General features: G+C 37.1%; 1 protein-coding gene across 1 annotated transcript; it reads right to left on the bottom strand.

The window, feature by feature from the left end:
• Positions 1-222: 222 nt before the first annotated feature.
• On the bottom strand, positions 223-15,103 carry LOC127970553 (tripartite motif-containing protein 16-like). The gene is made up of 7 exons (XM_052573173.1): positions 14,503-15,103; positions 11,622-11,717; positions 11,319-11,542; positions 10,577-10,744; positions 8,256-8,413; positions 8,128-8,175; positions 223-930 (listed from the first exon to the last, which is right to left on the bottom strand). The coding sequence occupies exons 1-7, from the start codon at positions 15,076-15,078 to the stop codon at positions 347-349; spliced, it is 1,854 nt and encodes a 617-aa protein (XP_052429133.1). The 5' UTR covers positions 15,079-15,103; the 3' UTR covers positions 223-346.
• Positions 15,104-17,324: the final 2,221 nt, after the last annotated feature.

The raw sequence follows: 17,324 nt of genomic DNA, 5'->3' as shown, positions 1-17,324 counted from the left end.
AATGACCTAACTCAGTCAGAAAACTTAATTATAACCAGTTATAATTAATCACAAATATTTCCACTTTCACCTTATTACAAATTATTCATATTTGCATTATATCTGAGGTATTACTTATTCATATAAATAAAGCAGTTACACATCGTCACTCAGCAAGACACAAACACACACACGGATTTTACCTTCTATGTGAGGATTTATTACACTAATTCTGACTGTTATTTTAGTGACAGAAGTTCAGCTGCAGTATTAATGTCATGAAGAGACTCTATAACATCTCACTGTTACTGATTTATCATGCAGCTCAAAGCATTATGGGTAGAATTTCTCTACAATCTATTCTGATTCATTCACACAGTTTCAGTGATGATTTATAATCAGCCCTAGTACTTCCAGAATGAACCGTCAATCCAGTATAAAAGGAAAACCCATGATACACCCCAAACCCAGGATAGAGCGGCTGAGTGAATGTGGTCTGGACTGTGTGGATGAGGCTCATTGTGTTTCTGGAGATGCTGTAGAAGGACAGAGTTCCTCCACTGTGATCCACAAACACTCCTATTCTCCTGATGATGGGCTTCACAGGGATATGAGTTTCTTTGTTATTGTGTCTGAATGAGTAACTGGAGGGAGAGCAGATCAAACTCCAGGACTGATCATTAGATCCAAACCAACATTCTTTACCCTGTCCCTTCCTGTTGATGCTCTTATATGACACTGATATACACACAATCCCACTCCACTCAATCTCCCAGTAACAGTGTCCACACACACTCTTTCTACACAACACCTGAGGATTATATTCATCAAATCTGTCTGGATGATCAGGATACGGCTGGACTTTGTCAGTATATGTAATCTCTCTGTTCCCTGCAGCCAGACAGAGACGTTTATTCACTGTGTTCAGATCCATAGTGAGCTGGTGTGAATCTGAGGGAGAAAACAAAAACATATGAACATGGAATTATTAATCTATTTGATCTTTTAATGGCATAGTTCACCCCAAAAATGAACATTTGCTGTTCATTTACTTATCTTCAGGTGAGTGAACTACAGCTAAGATGTAAGATTTGTTTCTTCAGCAGAACAGTAAATAATTTTTTTTGTTGAAACCATGGTCCTTGGTGTTTCATATAATGCAAGTCAACAGTTATCATCACTTTGAGAGTGATTTTGCGAGGTAAACGAGCCGTCATGTGATATGTTTCGATTAGCACAAGAAAGATGCGAAAATGAACGCTGAGTAGGTGTAACGGAGGCTTGCCTCTGGTGATTACGTTTTGGTTGCACCAGCAACTAAAGCAAACTCTGAGGTGTGGAAAAGTTTTGACCATGTTTATAATGAGAATAATGAGTGAATAATGACGCACCATCAGTGAGCGCAGGAACGCACTGAAGACATGTACAGTGGATTCAGTCATTTTCCTCCACAAAAAGGTTTTTCAAATGATAACTAAATATTCATTGAGTCTTAAATGCATAATGTTGACAGAGTGTTTACGCTAATGTTGGCATTATTCTTTTATTAAATAAAGCAAATCCGGCGGAGCCTTTATCTTAACCCCTTTGCGTGCAAACATCGCTGACGGCCCCAGTTTATTATTGTTTCACTTTCACAGCACATTAAACATCACTGTCTGACTTCATCTGGACAAACTGTGCATCAATGGAAAGTTTAAAGACTCAAGCTTCGATATTTGACCAATATTTTGATAAAACATTGTTGCAGTGACAGATATTTAGTGATTTATGTCAGGAGTGCAAAATAATAAATCCGTATTATGCCACATTTTGAATAGAAATTCACAACTCACTCATATTCAGTCACGTCAAGAGCGGTTTATTTGTGTTCACATAGACTCACTGAACAGCGTCAATAAGGATTTACAGACCAAAGATGCATATCTGCGGAGATATATGGATATATTTACTGATGTTTACTTCATATTTCTTCAGACAGAATCGTCATTTCTATTCATTTTCCACGGATTTACGCGATCAGATGATAAACAGCCTCTCCCAGCGATCTCTGTGTGTGCGTGCAGTAGTCACAGCTCGTGCGGTGTGTGACTCAGACTCTGATTGGGTCTTTCAAACGTCAATCTTACAGTGTCATATATGGACACCGCCCCATCGTGTCACATGCTTCCTGCACACTTCCTGGTAGTTATCTAGCCAAAACAACACTGAAACACCTCTGTACACACAAAATATCCGAATAATAAACCCGCGATTACGATAGTAAAGCTTGGTATGAGAATTTCTTGAGATCTGGGGCGTTTTTATAAAAAAAAATCGAAAATGTACATCGGAAATGCTAACTTGTGCAGCGATGAAAAAGGCTACAAATAACATATTTTTACAACAGTAAACGACCAAATTCCACCCCTGATCGCTAAAGGAAGTTATTATAAACACTCGATCGGGGTTTAAAGTGAGTTTTGAGTAAAAGTGTACTAATAATTTCATAAATTGTCAGATGTAGCTTGATGCTAACGTTAGCACCAATGCTACTAATAGCAGGTGCTTTTCTTCTTCATAATGCATTTTTGTCTCAATAATTCACGTAAGGTCGTAAGAAAATGTTTTGTTGTATTTTTATAGTAAGACTTTTGATAAATAAGGGCTAAATGCAAAGAGAGACTGAAGTGAGATCGCTGCTTTGTTGCTTTGTAAAGCCTGAAAAACCACAATCAAGGCTAATAAAGGTGGAATAAAAACAAAAGAATAATGATAAAAGAATAATGCGGATAATGTGTCATACTTGGCGGAGGTGTGAAAGAACCGTTTGGTGAGAACAATACAATCATGATTCGGGCAGTTTTCAACAGTGAAACATACACAAAGAGCACAGGAAAGTTTACATGTGAGATCTTACAGAGATGACAAGGGCCATAAATCAATCTGATTAGCCTTCTCTAAAAACACACATGACATGGCCTTAGAAAATATTTCATAAAATTCACAGTTTTACAGATTCGATTATGATATTTTTTAGGAAGTCTTGGAAGACTTGTGGCCTTAGCTACACTGTGTTTTCAAACTCATTTCCTACATCAACATTTTTTTAAATACATTTAAAACATATGTTTTTAATATTTTTATTTTTGTTTTTATGTTTGAGCTTATATATCTCTATTATCATAACAGTCTGAGTGATTCAGATTCCTGAACAGTAAACTTTAAAGTGTCAGCTTTGTGAACAAAGGTTGATTATCTATCTAGTCAGAAAGAATCATGAGCAGAAACCTTTTTATTTTGGGTATGTAATTTCGGTCTCCATGCCAAAAAAGGGGGGTTACTAGTAAGGGGTTAATTTCGTTATTGCCAAATACCCATCTTAATTTAAAATTTATCTTAATTTTTTTTTTTTAAATGACTCGTTTTTATTGGTGCGTTGGTCTATTTATAGGTTAAATGAGCCTATGTCTAGAATGCTGAGATGTTATGATGTTACAGAGGACTTATTTTATTTCTTTATTCCGACTTCCAAGTGGTCTAGTCTATGTTAGTTATGAGTAAATTATGTTAAAACATGAATTAATTACTCATTGTTGACAAAAGGCAATAGAGCTGTGTGCGTGCGCACATTTGAATAATGTCGGGCTGTAAACGGGTTCGGGCTTTAAAAAAGCTGTCAATCAAAATGTACTTGTCGGGCTCGGGTCCTGTAGGGCCTAACTTTTAAGGTCCGATTACAGCTCTATTTTGAAGACCTCATGGCCTGCATTACAGTGAGAGAAGTCACATGGGAAAGAATGGCATTTCACCAGAAGTTATGTTGTATTCAAATTTCAAGTATACAGAGGATGTTCAAAGGATGTTCTTTTATTAATTTTTCTTTTAATTCCATTAATGATTTGAGTAGTGCAATACTTCAATTTACCTTGAGGATATTTACCTTTTACATAAGGGAATGTTTTATCACTGGCAATTTTTTTTTTTTATTAAGAACTTATTTTTGTACAACTTGATGAACAACTGTCACAAATCAGACTGGAAACAACAGGTAAGTGCAAACAGGTAAGTTTATTGACAGGTATTTCAGATGGAGGAACTGGTGAAGTGAATGCAGGTGAGGAACAACACAATGAAGGTTACTGGTGTGCTTATCTGAGGACTGATGGTGTGTCTCTTTTGCAGATTCGTAGGAGATTGCTGAACAGGATCAGTGGAGTCGTTGGATGATTGTGAGAGATTTAACAGATAAGTCTTTCCTGGTGAGTATCGCTCAGAGAGTCCAGATCAGTCCAAGGACGCGAATGGTAGACCGGATGGTGAGTAACTGGGAAGTGTGTGCATATGTGGTTTGGCTTGATTGGTGACAACAGGTGTGGGTAATCAGTATTCTCAGGTGACTGTGATCGGAAAATTGTCCTGGATGGTGACTGCAGTGACAGTGACGACTCTCTGACAAACTGTTGTTTCAGTACAGTCAAAATCAATATTCTGCCTCAAACAGAAAAACGTATCGGTGTACGTCAATATTGGAAAACGGGCAATTATCAACCGATATATTGGCCTTGGCAATTTATCGGTCAACCACTACAACAGAGCAAATGGTCCTGATGTGCATTCACAGGTCTGGAGAAGTCGTGGCCTAATAGTTAGAGAGTTTGTGTGTGTGTGTGTGTGTGTGTGAGAGAGAGCATGCGCTCTTGTTTTTGTGACATATAAGACCACAACTCTGTATAATGACATGGGTATGACACAGTTATTGCAAGGAGCGGGTGACTTATGAGGATATAAGCCATGTCCCCATTTTTCAAATCAGTTATAAATCATACAGAATTGTTTTTTTTTTAAGAAAGTAAAAATGCACAAAGTTTCCTGTTAGGGTTAGGTGTAGGGTTGGTGGTGTAGGGCCATAGAGTATACAGTTTGTATAGTATTAAACCATTACACCTATGGGATGTCCCCACTTTTCACAGTGTGTGTGTTATAATCATAGTTATGGGTTTTTATTTTTTCTCAGCATTATTGCCATTTAATTAATACTGATAATATCATAGGCACTGGCAGCTTTAATAAACTGCATTTACACGAATGTACAGATCTATTTCCACATATCAGATGTTTCGTCCTGTTCTGGAAAACATAACCGACTTAGTTTACATCAATTTGGTATCAGAAAAGTACATTTAACCGCAGCCATGAGCTTCAGGACAAACAAATTCAAGGCGCACATGAAAGCCTGTTAGTATGTGAGTTTCGTGCATCTAATACGTAATACATTACAAACATTAATTTATTAGTATTAATTTAGATTTGCCTGTATATGTTTTTTGGTCTCTCAAAGTGCCAGCAGCCATTGACTTGCATTATATGAACCACTGCTGATCAGTGTATCAGCAGTGCCTCAGTACAATTACTGATATCCTGTACAATTGTGTTATCAGTTAGGAGATGTTTCAATCGCAGATACCAGGAACTAAATAAAGTTCTGGGTAAAAAAATGCCCTGAACTTTTGGGGGCGGGACTTGGGCGATAAACATCCTGATTGGTTGACTTCACGCAGCACTGTTTCGACCACCATTTATTCGGATCTTTTTCAAAATATTACTGTTATTGTGTCATGAAATGTAATTTTAAAACTATTTCACGCAAGAATGTAGTTGTTTAAAACTAAAATCTGTTGTTTATTTATAAAGACAGGTCCTATTTAAAAATGTGTTTCATCAAGTTTGGAGACAGTGAGCTCCACTCGATCAGTGGGAGCTCAGTCCTCATGTATCCGCAGAAAGCAGCCTCACCTCGGCTAGACCTTTTGATATGTGCCGCTGGCTCTGATGTCTCTTTAGTGGTTAAACATAAAATATAAATTGTATAGGTAAATCTAACAGGTAATTTTTGGTCTGTATTCAATTTATCTAAATGTTAAAGTGGAGATAAAAAAGGCAAATTGATATACTTCGTTTCATTATAATGGCTGTATATATATATATATATATATATATATATATATATATATATATATATATATATATATATATATATATATATATACATATCCCTGAACTAAGTACATGTCTGCAGCTGTTATTATGTTTAAATGAAAACGAAAGGAGGCAGTGGTATTTTTATATCATAATTCGTTTTATTGTAAATGTACAGTGAGGAAAATTGCAGTAGTCAAGGTGACCTAACTGATGTTATCAATACAAGTACAGAATTTGTAATGAGAAACGCGCACAGACCTACGTCACCTAGGGTTGGGAATTGTTAGAAATTTTCCGGTTCCGATTCTGGTTCCGGTTCCACCTAACGGTTCCGGTTCCATTAAAATCATTAAACATTTATTAAGAAATAGTGGCAAGGAAAAATGCACAATACTCAACTACTCAATGCTCAATACTGTTTATTACTTACTGTCAACTTAATTTAAAGGTTGGCAATGTCAAAATGCAACATATATTACAGTGTACAGATCTTCATAAGTATTGTGGTATTTTTAGAAATTTTCTGGTTCGGCTTCTGGTTTCATTTAAATGAACCATGTTTTTTACTATTTTACCTTCACTGAATGTAGCGTTGCTTGAAGGTAGTAAGTAATGTTGAGTAATGCTAGTCCATCAAACAGCATGTGTTTCAAAGTTGATGTTTTTTACACTATCAATAACGTTTTGCTTTTCAAGCAGGAATAAGCTTGTTGGCCAAATAGTCCCTTGAGGGCTGAGACACTTGTTAATTTCCCTTAATTAATGAAATATAAATGGTTAAACTTAAACATGTATACACACTCTCCATAAAGTCCCTATTTTACAAATAATAATGCAGTCAGGAGATAGTGTGACGCAATGAGTGGTTTCCACATATTTAAACATTTAAAATGCATTAAAATAAACATTTTCTATTACTCTTGAAATTACCTGTACATTAAATAATCTAACCCTCATACTAGTATAACAAAAGCAGTCTATTTATTTAGTGGTCCAAGTTGAAGCCAGTATGTATATTAATGACAATATGGGACAAATATAATGTAATTTAGTGGCGGCAGGTGCAGCACGCTGCCGTTAGATGTACAGTCATACAAAATGATGTTCACAGTTATCAAAGGCACGAGTGCACATCCTTTACGCCGCAGCGAATCTCAATTGCAGTCCTCGCGTCCCACTGCTCTGCACATTTTGAACATTTCTCTTAGCGCTTCAGACATTTGTTCTATTCGAACATAAGTGCTCTGCGAAGTGGACATCACAGGGTATTCAGCCATGATTCCAGTTCGAAGCACCGTAGCTATATATTCCAATCAAAGTGTACTGAAGTGTGCAAGACGTGAGTTTAAATTGTATTGATATAAAGAGGTATATTATGTCACAGCTGTCCATGTTTAAAGACGCTGCACAGCACAAATCAGTGAATGAATGTTTCGGTGTCATGTAAACTTCAACAGATTTCCCCTGCCTGGGAGTAGGGAGCTATGAACAATTGGAACACTGCTTATGCACGGAGTTCATTTCTAACGAGCTGATTATCTGAATCAGGTCTGTTAACAAAGAGAACCATGAAAAATATGCAGAGCAGTGGAGCGCGAGGACTGGAATTGAGAACCGCTGCGTTTACAGGAAACGCCAAATATTCAGAACACTGGCACAAGGCTGCTCACAGTGCTTGGTCACGTTTCACGAGTTCACCTTTACATATAATTAGCGGAAGTATTATAGTGCATGTTTGGCGTGCTGTCCGGGGAAGGGGCTCCGAGCTCGGGAATGGCCCGAACCTAGAGTACCCCCCCCCGTAAATGTAAAAGTGTAAAATGAACTCTAGTGGAGGAGATGGGGACGGAGGGGGGATGCTGACGAACCATCAATGGAGACAGGTAGGCAAATTCAGCTGTATTTATACCCTAAGGTTGATTATATTAAGTGGCTCCACCTGTGTTAATTAGGCTAGGTATCTGACATGCTCCTCCCGAACCTTGTTATGAAACTGCATTTTGCACCAGTACCGTTTTCGTGACCGAAACTTAGAAATTGCTGACGGTTCCGGTTCTTTTCAAAGAACAAACCGGGTTCTAATTCATGTTCCGGGTAATCTCGGTGGAAACGCGGCATATCATGTTTTCTATTACCTTATGAAGGAAGAACATGAACATAAGGTGAGGTTTTCTGTTTGTGACTTACACTGTAGGAAGTCGTTCTTGGTCCAGGGAATAAAGGTGGTGAATGTGCCTGTGGAAATCAACAGACATGAACAGTGTAAGATGATGATGGACTCATTTCTGAGAGCAGATGAATTACCAGTTCTTCACCTCTGTCTGAGATCTTTTTGAGGCCCTTTTTGCAGAAATCCTCCAGTTTGTCTCTCAGATGATGGACAGATTCTCTCACACCATCAAAAGAGAAGAGAGAACTGAAGGGAATGATGGGATCATGTTTAGATTCAGGAGGTGATGAGAGAGACTGGAAACTCAAAAAAAAAACAAAAAAAAAAAACAAACAAATCAAAACTCATGACCTCCACGCATCACCCAGTAACCTGTAATACTGTTAGATTTTTGCAGCTCTTGTTGACTTATCGTTAAGGACCCAATTTACTTATGGCAAAGTTCATTTTTGTTCTTCTTAGGGGTAAAACAAGTTTGAAATATGCAAACAATGATATACTGTTATTGAACATCCTGCTGACATGATATAAAATGAATATCTATGGCAAGCGCTCAGTCCACTAAATTATTTTCTACCTTTATATTTTCTTTGTTCTTTTGTATTTCACTGGAACAATATGAAAAAAAAATATATATATATACTGCACATTTGTGGCCTGCTCTTTTTTCCATAAATGCACTAAGAATATATTTGGTTTTAGATGGATGTATTAAAATGTAATTGCTAATAGTGATTAGAAGACAGGAGACTAGGAGAGTGATTATGAGTGTTTATGGGAATGTTTGCAAAGCAAGTAAATACAATATTTGTTATTTTTCAAAATGATGAAAACAGGTGTGGATTTATGGATTTATGGGATTGACTAGTGGCCCACTCAGATTAGCTGTGATTGTAATCTGTGTGTGACCTGAACACCAATAAAAAAATGTTTGATAGCATTTGGTTGTTTGCCTTGTGAATATATAACACATAGCATACCTTTTTTCTTCTGTCATGATTCTTTTTAAAATACAGAATCAGCTCGTTCTTTTGTGAATTTTTTTTCTGCACGGGCTGGCCACACGCTCTCCATGCGCGCACTGATTTAAAAGTGGCGTAACGCCACTGTTACACTGTGAAACACACATACTTCGTGTGTGCAGTGTGTGACTGATCCACGACTGTACTCTACCACAAACACATACTCACTATTTGTATTTCAAATCCAGAAGTTATCAGAAACTTTTATTAAAAAAAAGTAAAAAAAATTAAATTAAATAAAAAGTTTGTAAGCATTGCGATTCTCTTTGTACATACACTCTTTAATAGACGTTTTAACACAATTTAAACAACGTATTATTCAGCGCTACTTATATAGATTTATATATTAAGTTGCTCAAACAAGTGGTAAAATATTTAACCATGTAGTACTTATATTAAAATCGCAAACATTTCAAATTAAAACTTAAAATTGATAAAAACAGCAGACTATCATGCCTTTTCTTTTGCATTTAAGTTATAATACAATAAATATTGCATGTCACAAAGAAATTGTTTTTTCACCTCCACCATGAATGAGACGAGAGTTGTTCATTATGTCGCCTTGTTGAAGTAAATTTTATTTTTCCTTGCTTTACCCCGGTCCTAAAGTATAAAAGATGACTGTGTAAAAGAGTATAATTAAATTAAATGCATTTATGTGGAGATTACTACATTTTATTTAATTAAACGCATTTATGATGAGATTATTATATTTTCATGTCAATCTGTGTTCATTTTGACCACGAACCATGCACTGTCAGCCTGTCACTTTAATTCAGCGCATACAGCACATCAGAAATAGACTCGGTGCGGAAACGATCTCTGCACTGCACCGCACATGGAACGTATCGCTGGACCGCATCCGCACGTAGTGTGAATGCTCTATAATACAGTGCCCGGGAATCAGGTGTATAAGATTAAAAAACCTGAGGCCCCTCCGTAAAATCACCAGGCCCACCTATTAATGACGTTTTGTTATCTGCCACTGTATGAAAATTACTTCAAATATTATAACTCAATGTTTCAGTTAATGACACTTTTAAATAAGGCAATGTACGTTGTGTAATATAGACATACTATACAGTGAAATTCAACACATCTACAATATTAATGCTGAAAAATAAGTCGGGAAGGCTTTTGGAACTCTGGTGGGGGCCCTGGCTCATGGGGAAGGGATAGTGCTTGGTGGCTTGAGTGCGCCGTTGGAGCTCAGGCTCTGGTTTGAGTTGAGCAGGCAACAGAGCAGGCTTTTCAGGCTGTTGAGAAGGCATAGCCTCTTGGAGACTTGAAGCAGCTGCTGGGTTGGAACACTTGGGCAGGAAGTGGCGCATTGTTTGTGACAACTTCTAAGCAATGGTAAAGCATTACGCAAAGCCCGAATGTTCAGCCCTCTGATGCTGCTGTTTCTTTCTCTAAGGCTCCTGAGAGTGGAGAAATGGGAGACCCCTGGGGCGGGCCGCTATCATGAAAGACAATGATCCTCAAGGGAAGGAAGGTGAGACTCATGCTATCGCAGTGAGAGCAGTCTGTCTCAACGAACACAATCTCTGCCTGGGTGTGGCCCAGGCAAGTGGCACACTCATGGTCCCCGTCCGAGGCATCCAGGGCTACCCTGCACAAGCCACAATCATGGCACAACATTTTGAATCAAACATAGCAGGAAATTTGCTCATAATTTGCTCTTTTAGGTTTGCTAGATAGCCATATCAGGAAACCGCTGAGGGAAGAGCATCTTTCTGCTGCCAGGGCACTTCTACAGCGAGTAACAGGCTTCTTAGTTCTACTTCGGAGTACAACAAGAAGATGAACTTCGCGCTGAAGGAGAAATATCAAATTAATGAAATTCAGCTCTGACTTATATAGGCAGCCTTCCCACCTATTTTGGTGGGCTGAAATGCATTTTTTATGGATCTGAATAGTAAAACATCTTCTAAGAACATACTGTCAGTGTAACAAGTAATGTGGTGTCACATTGTAGGATTGAGTACATTTGCTAAGAAAATACGTTTCAAGTCTATAAATAGATTGAAGATTATTCAAAAAAATTTAACATCACCTGACAGAATTCCTGATAAAACGGCAGGCAAAGACTCATTCTGCACTCACGAAATGTTTTTCTGCGAGTCTCTGTCACAGCAGGATCTGCTCAAGTTCACTCTGATCCGGTTCTTCTAGATCTGTATTACCTGCAGGAACAGAATGTGTGTGAAAGCTGCTCCAGCTCAGCGTCTCTCCTCCTCAGATCATTGATCTCCTGCTCCAGTCGCTCCAGTCGTTCTTCAGCTCGACTCACTGCAGTCTTTTCCTGATCTCTGATCAGTCGTATCAGCTCAGAGCGGCTTCTCTTAATGGAGCGGATGAGCTCAGTAAAGATCTTCTCACTGTCCTCCACTGCTGTCTGTGCAGAGCGCTGTTAGGACACACAGTGATTCAGCTTCAGTGAGTCTGAACTGAGACTGAGACAAACTTCTCTTCTTCTCCAGACTCACCTTATGAGACTCCACAGTCTCTCTCAGCTGCTGGAGATCTTTCTCTCTCTGCTGGATGCTCTCCTCTAACTGCTTCTGCAGCTCCTTCAACTGCATCTGGACGAAGAATGGATAATAGTTAATGTCACATTAAACTGTTGTTTGTTAGTGCTTGCCTTTGTGATAACAAGGCATGCACCCCCCTCAGCATGGAAGATTTGGTATTATATTCCCCATAGTTGTCACAGTGTCTTGATTGTGTATCCCTGGGTGTCCACCAGAGGTCTAACTTCCCCATATCATCACACCACTTCAGTACTGCATTTCACACAAGCCTTTATCTGGACTAATGACTGTTCATTGCACACAGCTGTTCCCACTCACATTGTTTGCACCCAGTTTGTTTCTGTCATTGTCATGGAGTCCTTGTTTAATGTCTCCCTGTATTTTGTATTTCCTTGCCATTGTTTATGTTTCTTGTTTTCTAGACTGCTTACCTGATTTTCGACCTTTGCCTGGCTGATTTATGTTTCTAGATAAACCAATAAACACTGCTACTGGATCTTCCTGTTTGTGTGTGCGTTTCGTGACAATAGTGTCTTTCAGAGGATGTAGTGCGAGTTCCCTCAAGAGGGAATGTCTCAGGTTATGCATGTAACCATGGTTCCCTGAGAGGGATTAAGACACTTGCCATGCCTCTGGGACTCCTGGTTCATCTCCTTCAGACGAAGAAGTGGATATTATGTTCTCCTCGCCCCCTTAGCTATGTTCCCTCATAGTGACTTCTAGAGGACGCAGTGTCTCGTTGGGATACTGAGATTGTCAATCTAGCCTTTTTAGGCCAAGGTATACCAGACCATATTTGTGTAACCAAAAGATGATATTGAGATATTTTAGTTCATTAAATTTACTTAGAATGTTAATAAATATTACTAAACAGTCATTAAATATACGTGTTGACTTGACCTAATTTAAGCGTTTTCATAAAGCATGTTTAAGATTTATTGAAAAAATAATAATTAATGTTTTTGTTCTGAAAGAGAATAAAATATTACTGTGGTATTACTGAAGAAACAATACTGTTGTATTTTTTTTTTCTTTATCATAAGCCGTGTCCATTTATTCAAATTATTTGATGAAAATGTGTGTTTGTGTGTGTGTTTCACTCACTTTCCTGTGAGCCTTTTGATTTTCTATATATTTTTTGATCTTGTAAGATCATCTAAAGCAAATAAAGGAATATCCTCACTGGACATCACTTTTGGCTACAACTGCATATAAGAAATGAAAAAGAAAATGGAAAGCATTGCCTTCATTGCTATTGGTTGGGATTTTTCTGCTGTCCATGATCCATTAGTTAACGAGAAGACATGCTCCACGGATGTAGATATACCACTTAGGCATAAAATAAACGCCAAGGCTAGTTAGAAGACTCCAGTGTGAGTGACTTGCTCACCATCAACATTTGAATTATGCAATTATTTGTATATTCTAATACACTGTTGAAATATAACATTTAGCTGTCATATCTTGTTTTCAAGACATTTTATTAAAATACAGTACAATACGAGACAACACTAACAAGTTAAATAGATATAATGAATAGTGCATTTAATAAAATGCTTTTATTTGTTGACTGTCATGTTCTTTCAAACGCATTTTCTCTTGCATTCTGAATAATGTTTCTGTTTCTAGAACCAGATATGTTTATGCATCAACAACTTTAAACCTCATTGGTTCTTGCATATCACAAGATGAAAACGATCAACTGATCAAAGATTGAAGTGTGAATATTGACCCCATTGACTTTAAAGGGGGGGTGAAATGCTATTTCATGCATACTGAGTTTTTCACACTGTTAAATAGTTGGATTCCCATGCTAAACATGGACAAAGTTTCAAAACTATACACTTAGTATACACTTAGTATACACTTAGTATACACTTAAATTTTGCACACAATATATATGTACATACATAACTTCATTTTGTAATATACTTGCCTACAATTGTCATTTGTATATTGTTATTCACTATCTACTTATTTGTATTTTTTATTCTTTTATTATGTGTTTTATGTTCTGTCGCTGTCATTCTGTTGTACTGCGGAGCTTCTGTCACGAAAACAAATTCCTCGTATGTGTACATACCTGGCAATAAAGCTCATTCTGATTCTGATTCTGATTCTGAAAAATTAAGTTGTACGTTTGAAGGAGTATTTCTGTTCCAAAAATACTCCTTCCGGTTTGTCACAAGTTTCAGAAAGTTTTTTTTTTCGAGTATGGCTCTGTGTGACGTTAGATGGAGCAGAATTTCCTTATATGGGTCCTGAGGCACTTCTGCTGGAAGAGCGCGCTCCCGTATAGCAGAGCAGAGAGAGGCTGTGCACAGACAATCACTGATCAGAGCGAGAGCGTCGCGAAATGTCACAAAATGAGTGTTTTTGGTTGCCAGGGCAAGACAACCCTGACTGTTAGCCATGGTTTGTTTTGGATGATGTTTTTTCCTCACGGTAATGTCACAGTTTCCACATGCTCTCAACGCAAAAGCCTACTCACGCTCGTGATTCTTTAGCTCCGCCCACACGTCACGCCTCCAGCCGGTCGTGCTTTTCCGGGAAAAATCGGTACAGACTATCTTTCTCTTATGAATATAATAAAACTAAAGACTTTTTGGAGTTATGAAGGATGCAGTACTACTCTATAGGTACTCAAGATTAACAGGATATAGAGTGAAAATGAGCATTTCACCCCCCCTTTAAATGTGTGTAGATGAGACATTCTACAAAATAACTTTTTCTGTGTTCCTCGGGAACAAAGAATGTCATGTATCAAAATAACATTAGAGTTAGTAACTCGTAAATCGTCATGTTTTTCAGTGATATTACTGGAATCCGTTCATACCTGATTTTCTGTCCTTTGTGCTGTAGCTGATATAGTGTTGTGGTTTTTATGATCATCTATACACAGCACACATAAACATTTCTGATCAGTAAGACAGAAAACCTCAAGGAGCTTGTCATGTTTCTGGCAGATCATCTCCTGCAGTCGTCCAGTGGCTTCTGTCACTTTGTGTGGTTTACGTGAATGAAACTCCTCATGATGATCAAAATGAGTTTGACAGTAAGATTCCTGACAGTTCAGACAAGACTTGACGGCTTTGTATTTTCTTTCAGTACAGACGTCACACTTAACATCTCCAGCTCCAGCGTCAGAGTCAGCAGGAAGTTTAGTCTTCTTCAGTTTCTCCACTACTTCAGCCAGCATGGTGTTTCTAGCTAAAGCAGGTCTTGGACTGAAGGTCTGTCTGCACTGAGGACAGCTGTAGACTTTCTTCCGATCCTCCTGATCCCAGTGGCCTGTAATACAGATCTTACAGTAACTGTGTCCACAGGAAGTAGTCACAGGATCCTTCAGGAGATCCAGACACACTGGCCACATGAACTCATTTTGATCCACTGAAATTCTGGCTTCTGCCATTTTACTGCTTGAATCCAGAGACACAAACACACAAACTCTCGACTACACTTTAGTTTTACTTTCCCTGAACAGGAGTTTACTGTTTCCTCCTTCTGTGTTTGTGTGCCTTGTGTAAAACAGGAAAACCACTAGATGTCAGTCTCACACAGGCACCAAGAGAAAAATTACAGAGAAGCAAGAAAATGTCCTTAAAAACAGCAATACTTTATCATAATATCATAATTACTACATTTGTACTAAAAAATGTTCAGATTAACATTTTCTTATTTTTTTAGTAAAGTTTTCACATTGTATTTCATATTATATCTGGATCCTTTTTTTGTCAAAAGTCCAGAATCATTCAAGTTTATAAATAATATTTAAAAACGTGTCACTTCTTGTTAGAAATAGCTGATTTGAAATTGACATTTCGATGCAGTGTCGAGATCCGAAGCTTAGGCGTTTCGTACCACTGCTCCGAAGTGTGATTCAAAACAACCGTGTCATGTTACTTTCAATTAACAGTGAAAAACCATGAGATCAAGGCAAGTTTACTTATAAAGCACATTTCGTACACAAATGGTTATTGAAAATGCTTTACATAAAAGTAAAATAATCATGAAAAAAAGCAAGGAATTTGAAAACTTTTTGACAATGATTTAAAAAATTTACTTAAAGCAAATTACATTTTTTAAACAAAACATTAACAACGTAAAACTATTACAATTTAACAAATTAAATAAAGATAAATGTATTAGTTTGCATAGAAATAATGTGTTTTTATTAATAAAATTAACATGACTGAATTATGTTAAGGTAACTTAAATAGAGCATGTACATATTGAATATAATTAACACTGAATTATGTTGAAACAATGTGTAAAAATAGGACACTGTAAACCTAAACAAATGATATGGAACCAGTGTCCATTATTATTACTTTATTACGTTTTTTGATTGAATTAATTGACATTTGTTCCTCCTTTCTTGGAAGACTACATACAGCAACTGAAAACTGAGCAAATGCTTGTGCTTTTGAGTCATTAATGATCAAATCTTTGTTATAATGTTTGTGTGATTGAATGTATTCATGATTAATCTCAATTCCTGTGAGTTCAGACTGAATTCTCAGTGTGTTATGATCTGTGATCTTGTTTCCAGTTTGTCCAGTGATAACATCAGTATTTTCTCACACATCATTTCTCTCAGAGCGGACTGAGTTCTGCTTCTTCATCTGCAACAATATTTGACCCGATGAAGGAAGTTTTAATGCATGTATTAACATACAATAACTCTTTCCCTAATAACTAATAATACATTTCCTCAATAAACACAATGACTATTAAAAATCATGTGAAAATACACAATCATTAGTACAGTTTGTCTGTTAATGTGTAAAGACATCAGGGGCTTGTTCGTTTGGTGTTTCAGGTTGTCACTTCAAAAGTTCAGACTGCTGAATAGTTGATGGTTGTAGCAGCGACTGTATTTGATGCTCTTCTTTCAGTCGATTATTCACTGACTTTTAGGAGGCTGGACTTTAAAGGAACTGTCAGTCATCTGGGTGTAAAATCTTGGCTTGTTTTGTGTGAGCAAATGTTGCCATCTTTAGCACATAGCTGATAATCAACAGTAATATTTTAAATAAAACAATTTATACTTGAGGCATGTAATAGTTTCATATAGTCTTAGTTAATGACTCATATTTACTTATCATAGAAGGTGCTTGAGCGACATGTTGTTGTTGTTTTTTTAATAAAGAATGCATCTCCAAAATAGTAACTCATCCATAATGTATATCCTGATTTAAACAAACAGAATTGTTCATATTCTGAGTGAAACATTAGGAGCTTTTTAGTTAATTTTTATTTATGTTAACTTTCCATTTATATTGCTCACATGGTTTAGTAAATATACCAGTTAATTACAGAAAATGAGTAAATCATCATCAAGTAGGTTTATTCTCATACTGTAGTTGTTACAAGAGTCACAGTTCAAAATAAACTTTAATGATGTCCTGACAAACAATGCTGTTTGTATGAACATTTCTATTATATCAGTGTATATCATATATATCTTTATAGACATACACATCCTCTATCCAAGCTAACTATCAAATACTAAAACATCTATCTTACTCTCTCTCTCTCTCTCTCTCTCTCTCTCTCTCTCTCTCTCTCTCTATATATATATATATATAGAGAGAGAGAGAGACAGAGAGAGAGAGAGAGAATTTATCTAGTGAAAAATTTAGAGCACAGTCTTCC

The sequence above is a fragment of the Carassius gibelio genome, chromosome A4, assembly GCF_023724105.1.
Source record: "Carassius gibelio isolate Cgi1373 ecotype wild population from Czech Republic chromosome A4, carGib1.2-hapl.c, whole genome shotgun sequence".
NCBI classification, from domain to species: domain Eukaryota; kingdom Metazoa; phylum Chordata; class Actinopteri; order Cypriniformes; family Cyprinidae; genus Carassius; species Carassius gibelio.
Note: the sequence above shows the minus strand (reverse complement) of the source record. Positions and strands in the feature narration are given on the sequence as shown.

What these genes read in the sequence shown, in the direction of transcription:
- LOC127970553 (XM_052573173.1), bottom strand. Translation starts at nt 15,078, where the DNA reads ATGGCAGAAGCCAGAATTTCAGTGGATCAAAATGAGTTCATGTGGCCA. An exon ending in CACAAAGGACAGAAAATCAG is followed by an intron (nt 11,718 to 14,502) that starts GTATGAACGGAT and finishes TTCTTCGTCCAG; the next exon opens with ATGCAGTTGAAGGAGCTGCA. An exon ending in AGACTGTGGAGTCTCATAAG is followed by an intron (nt 11,543 to 11,621) that starts GTGAGTCTGGAG and finishes GTGTCCTAACAG; the next exon opens with CGCTCTGCACAGACAGCAGT.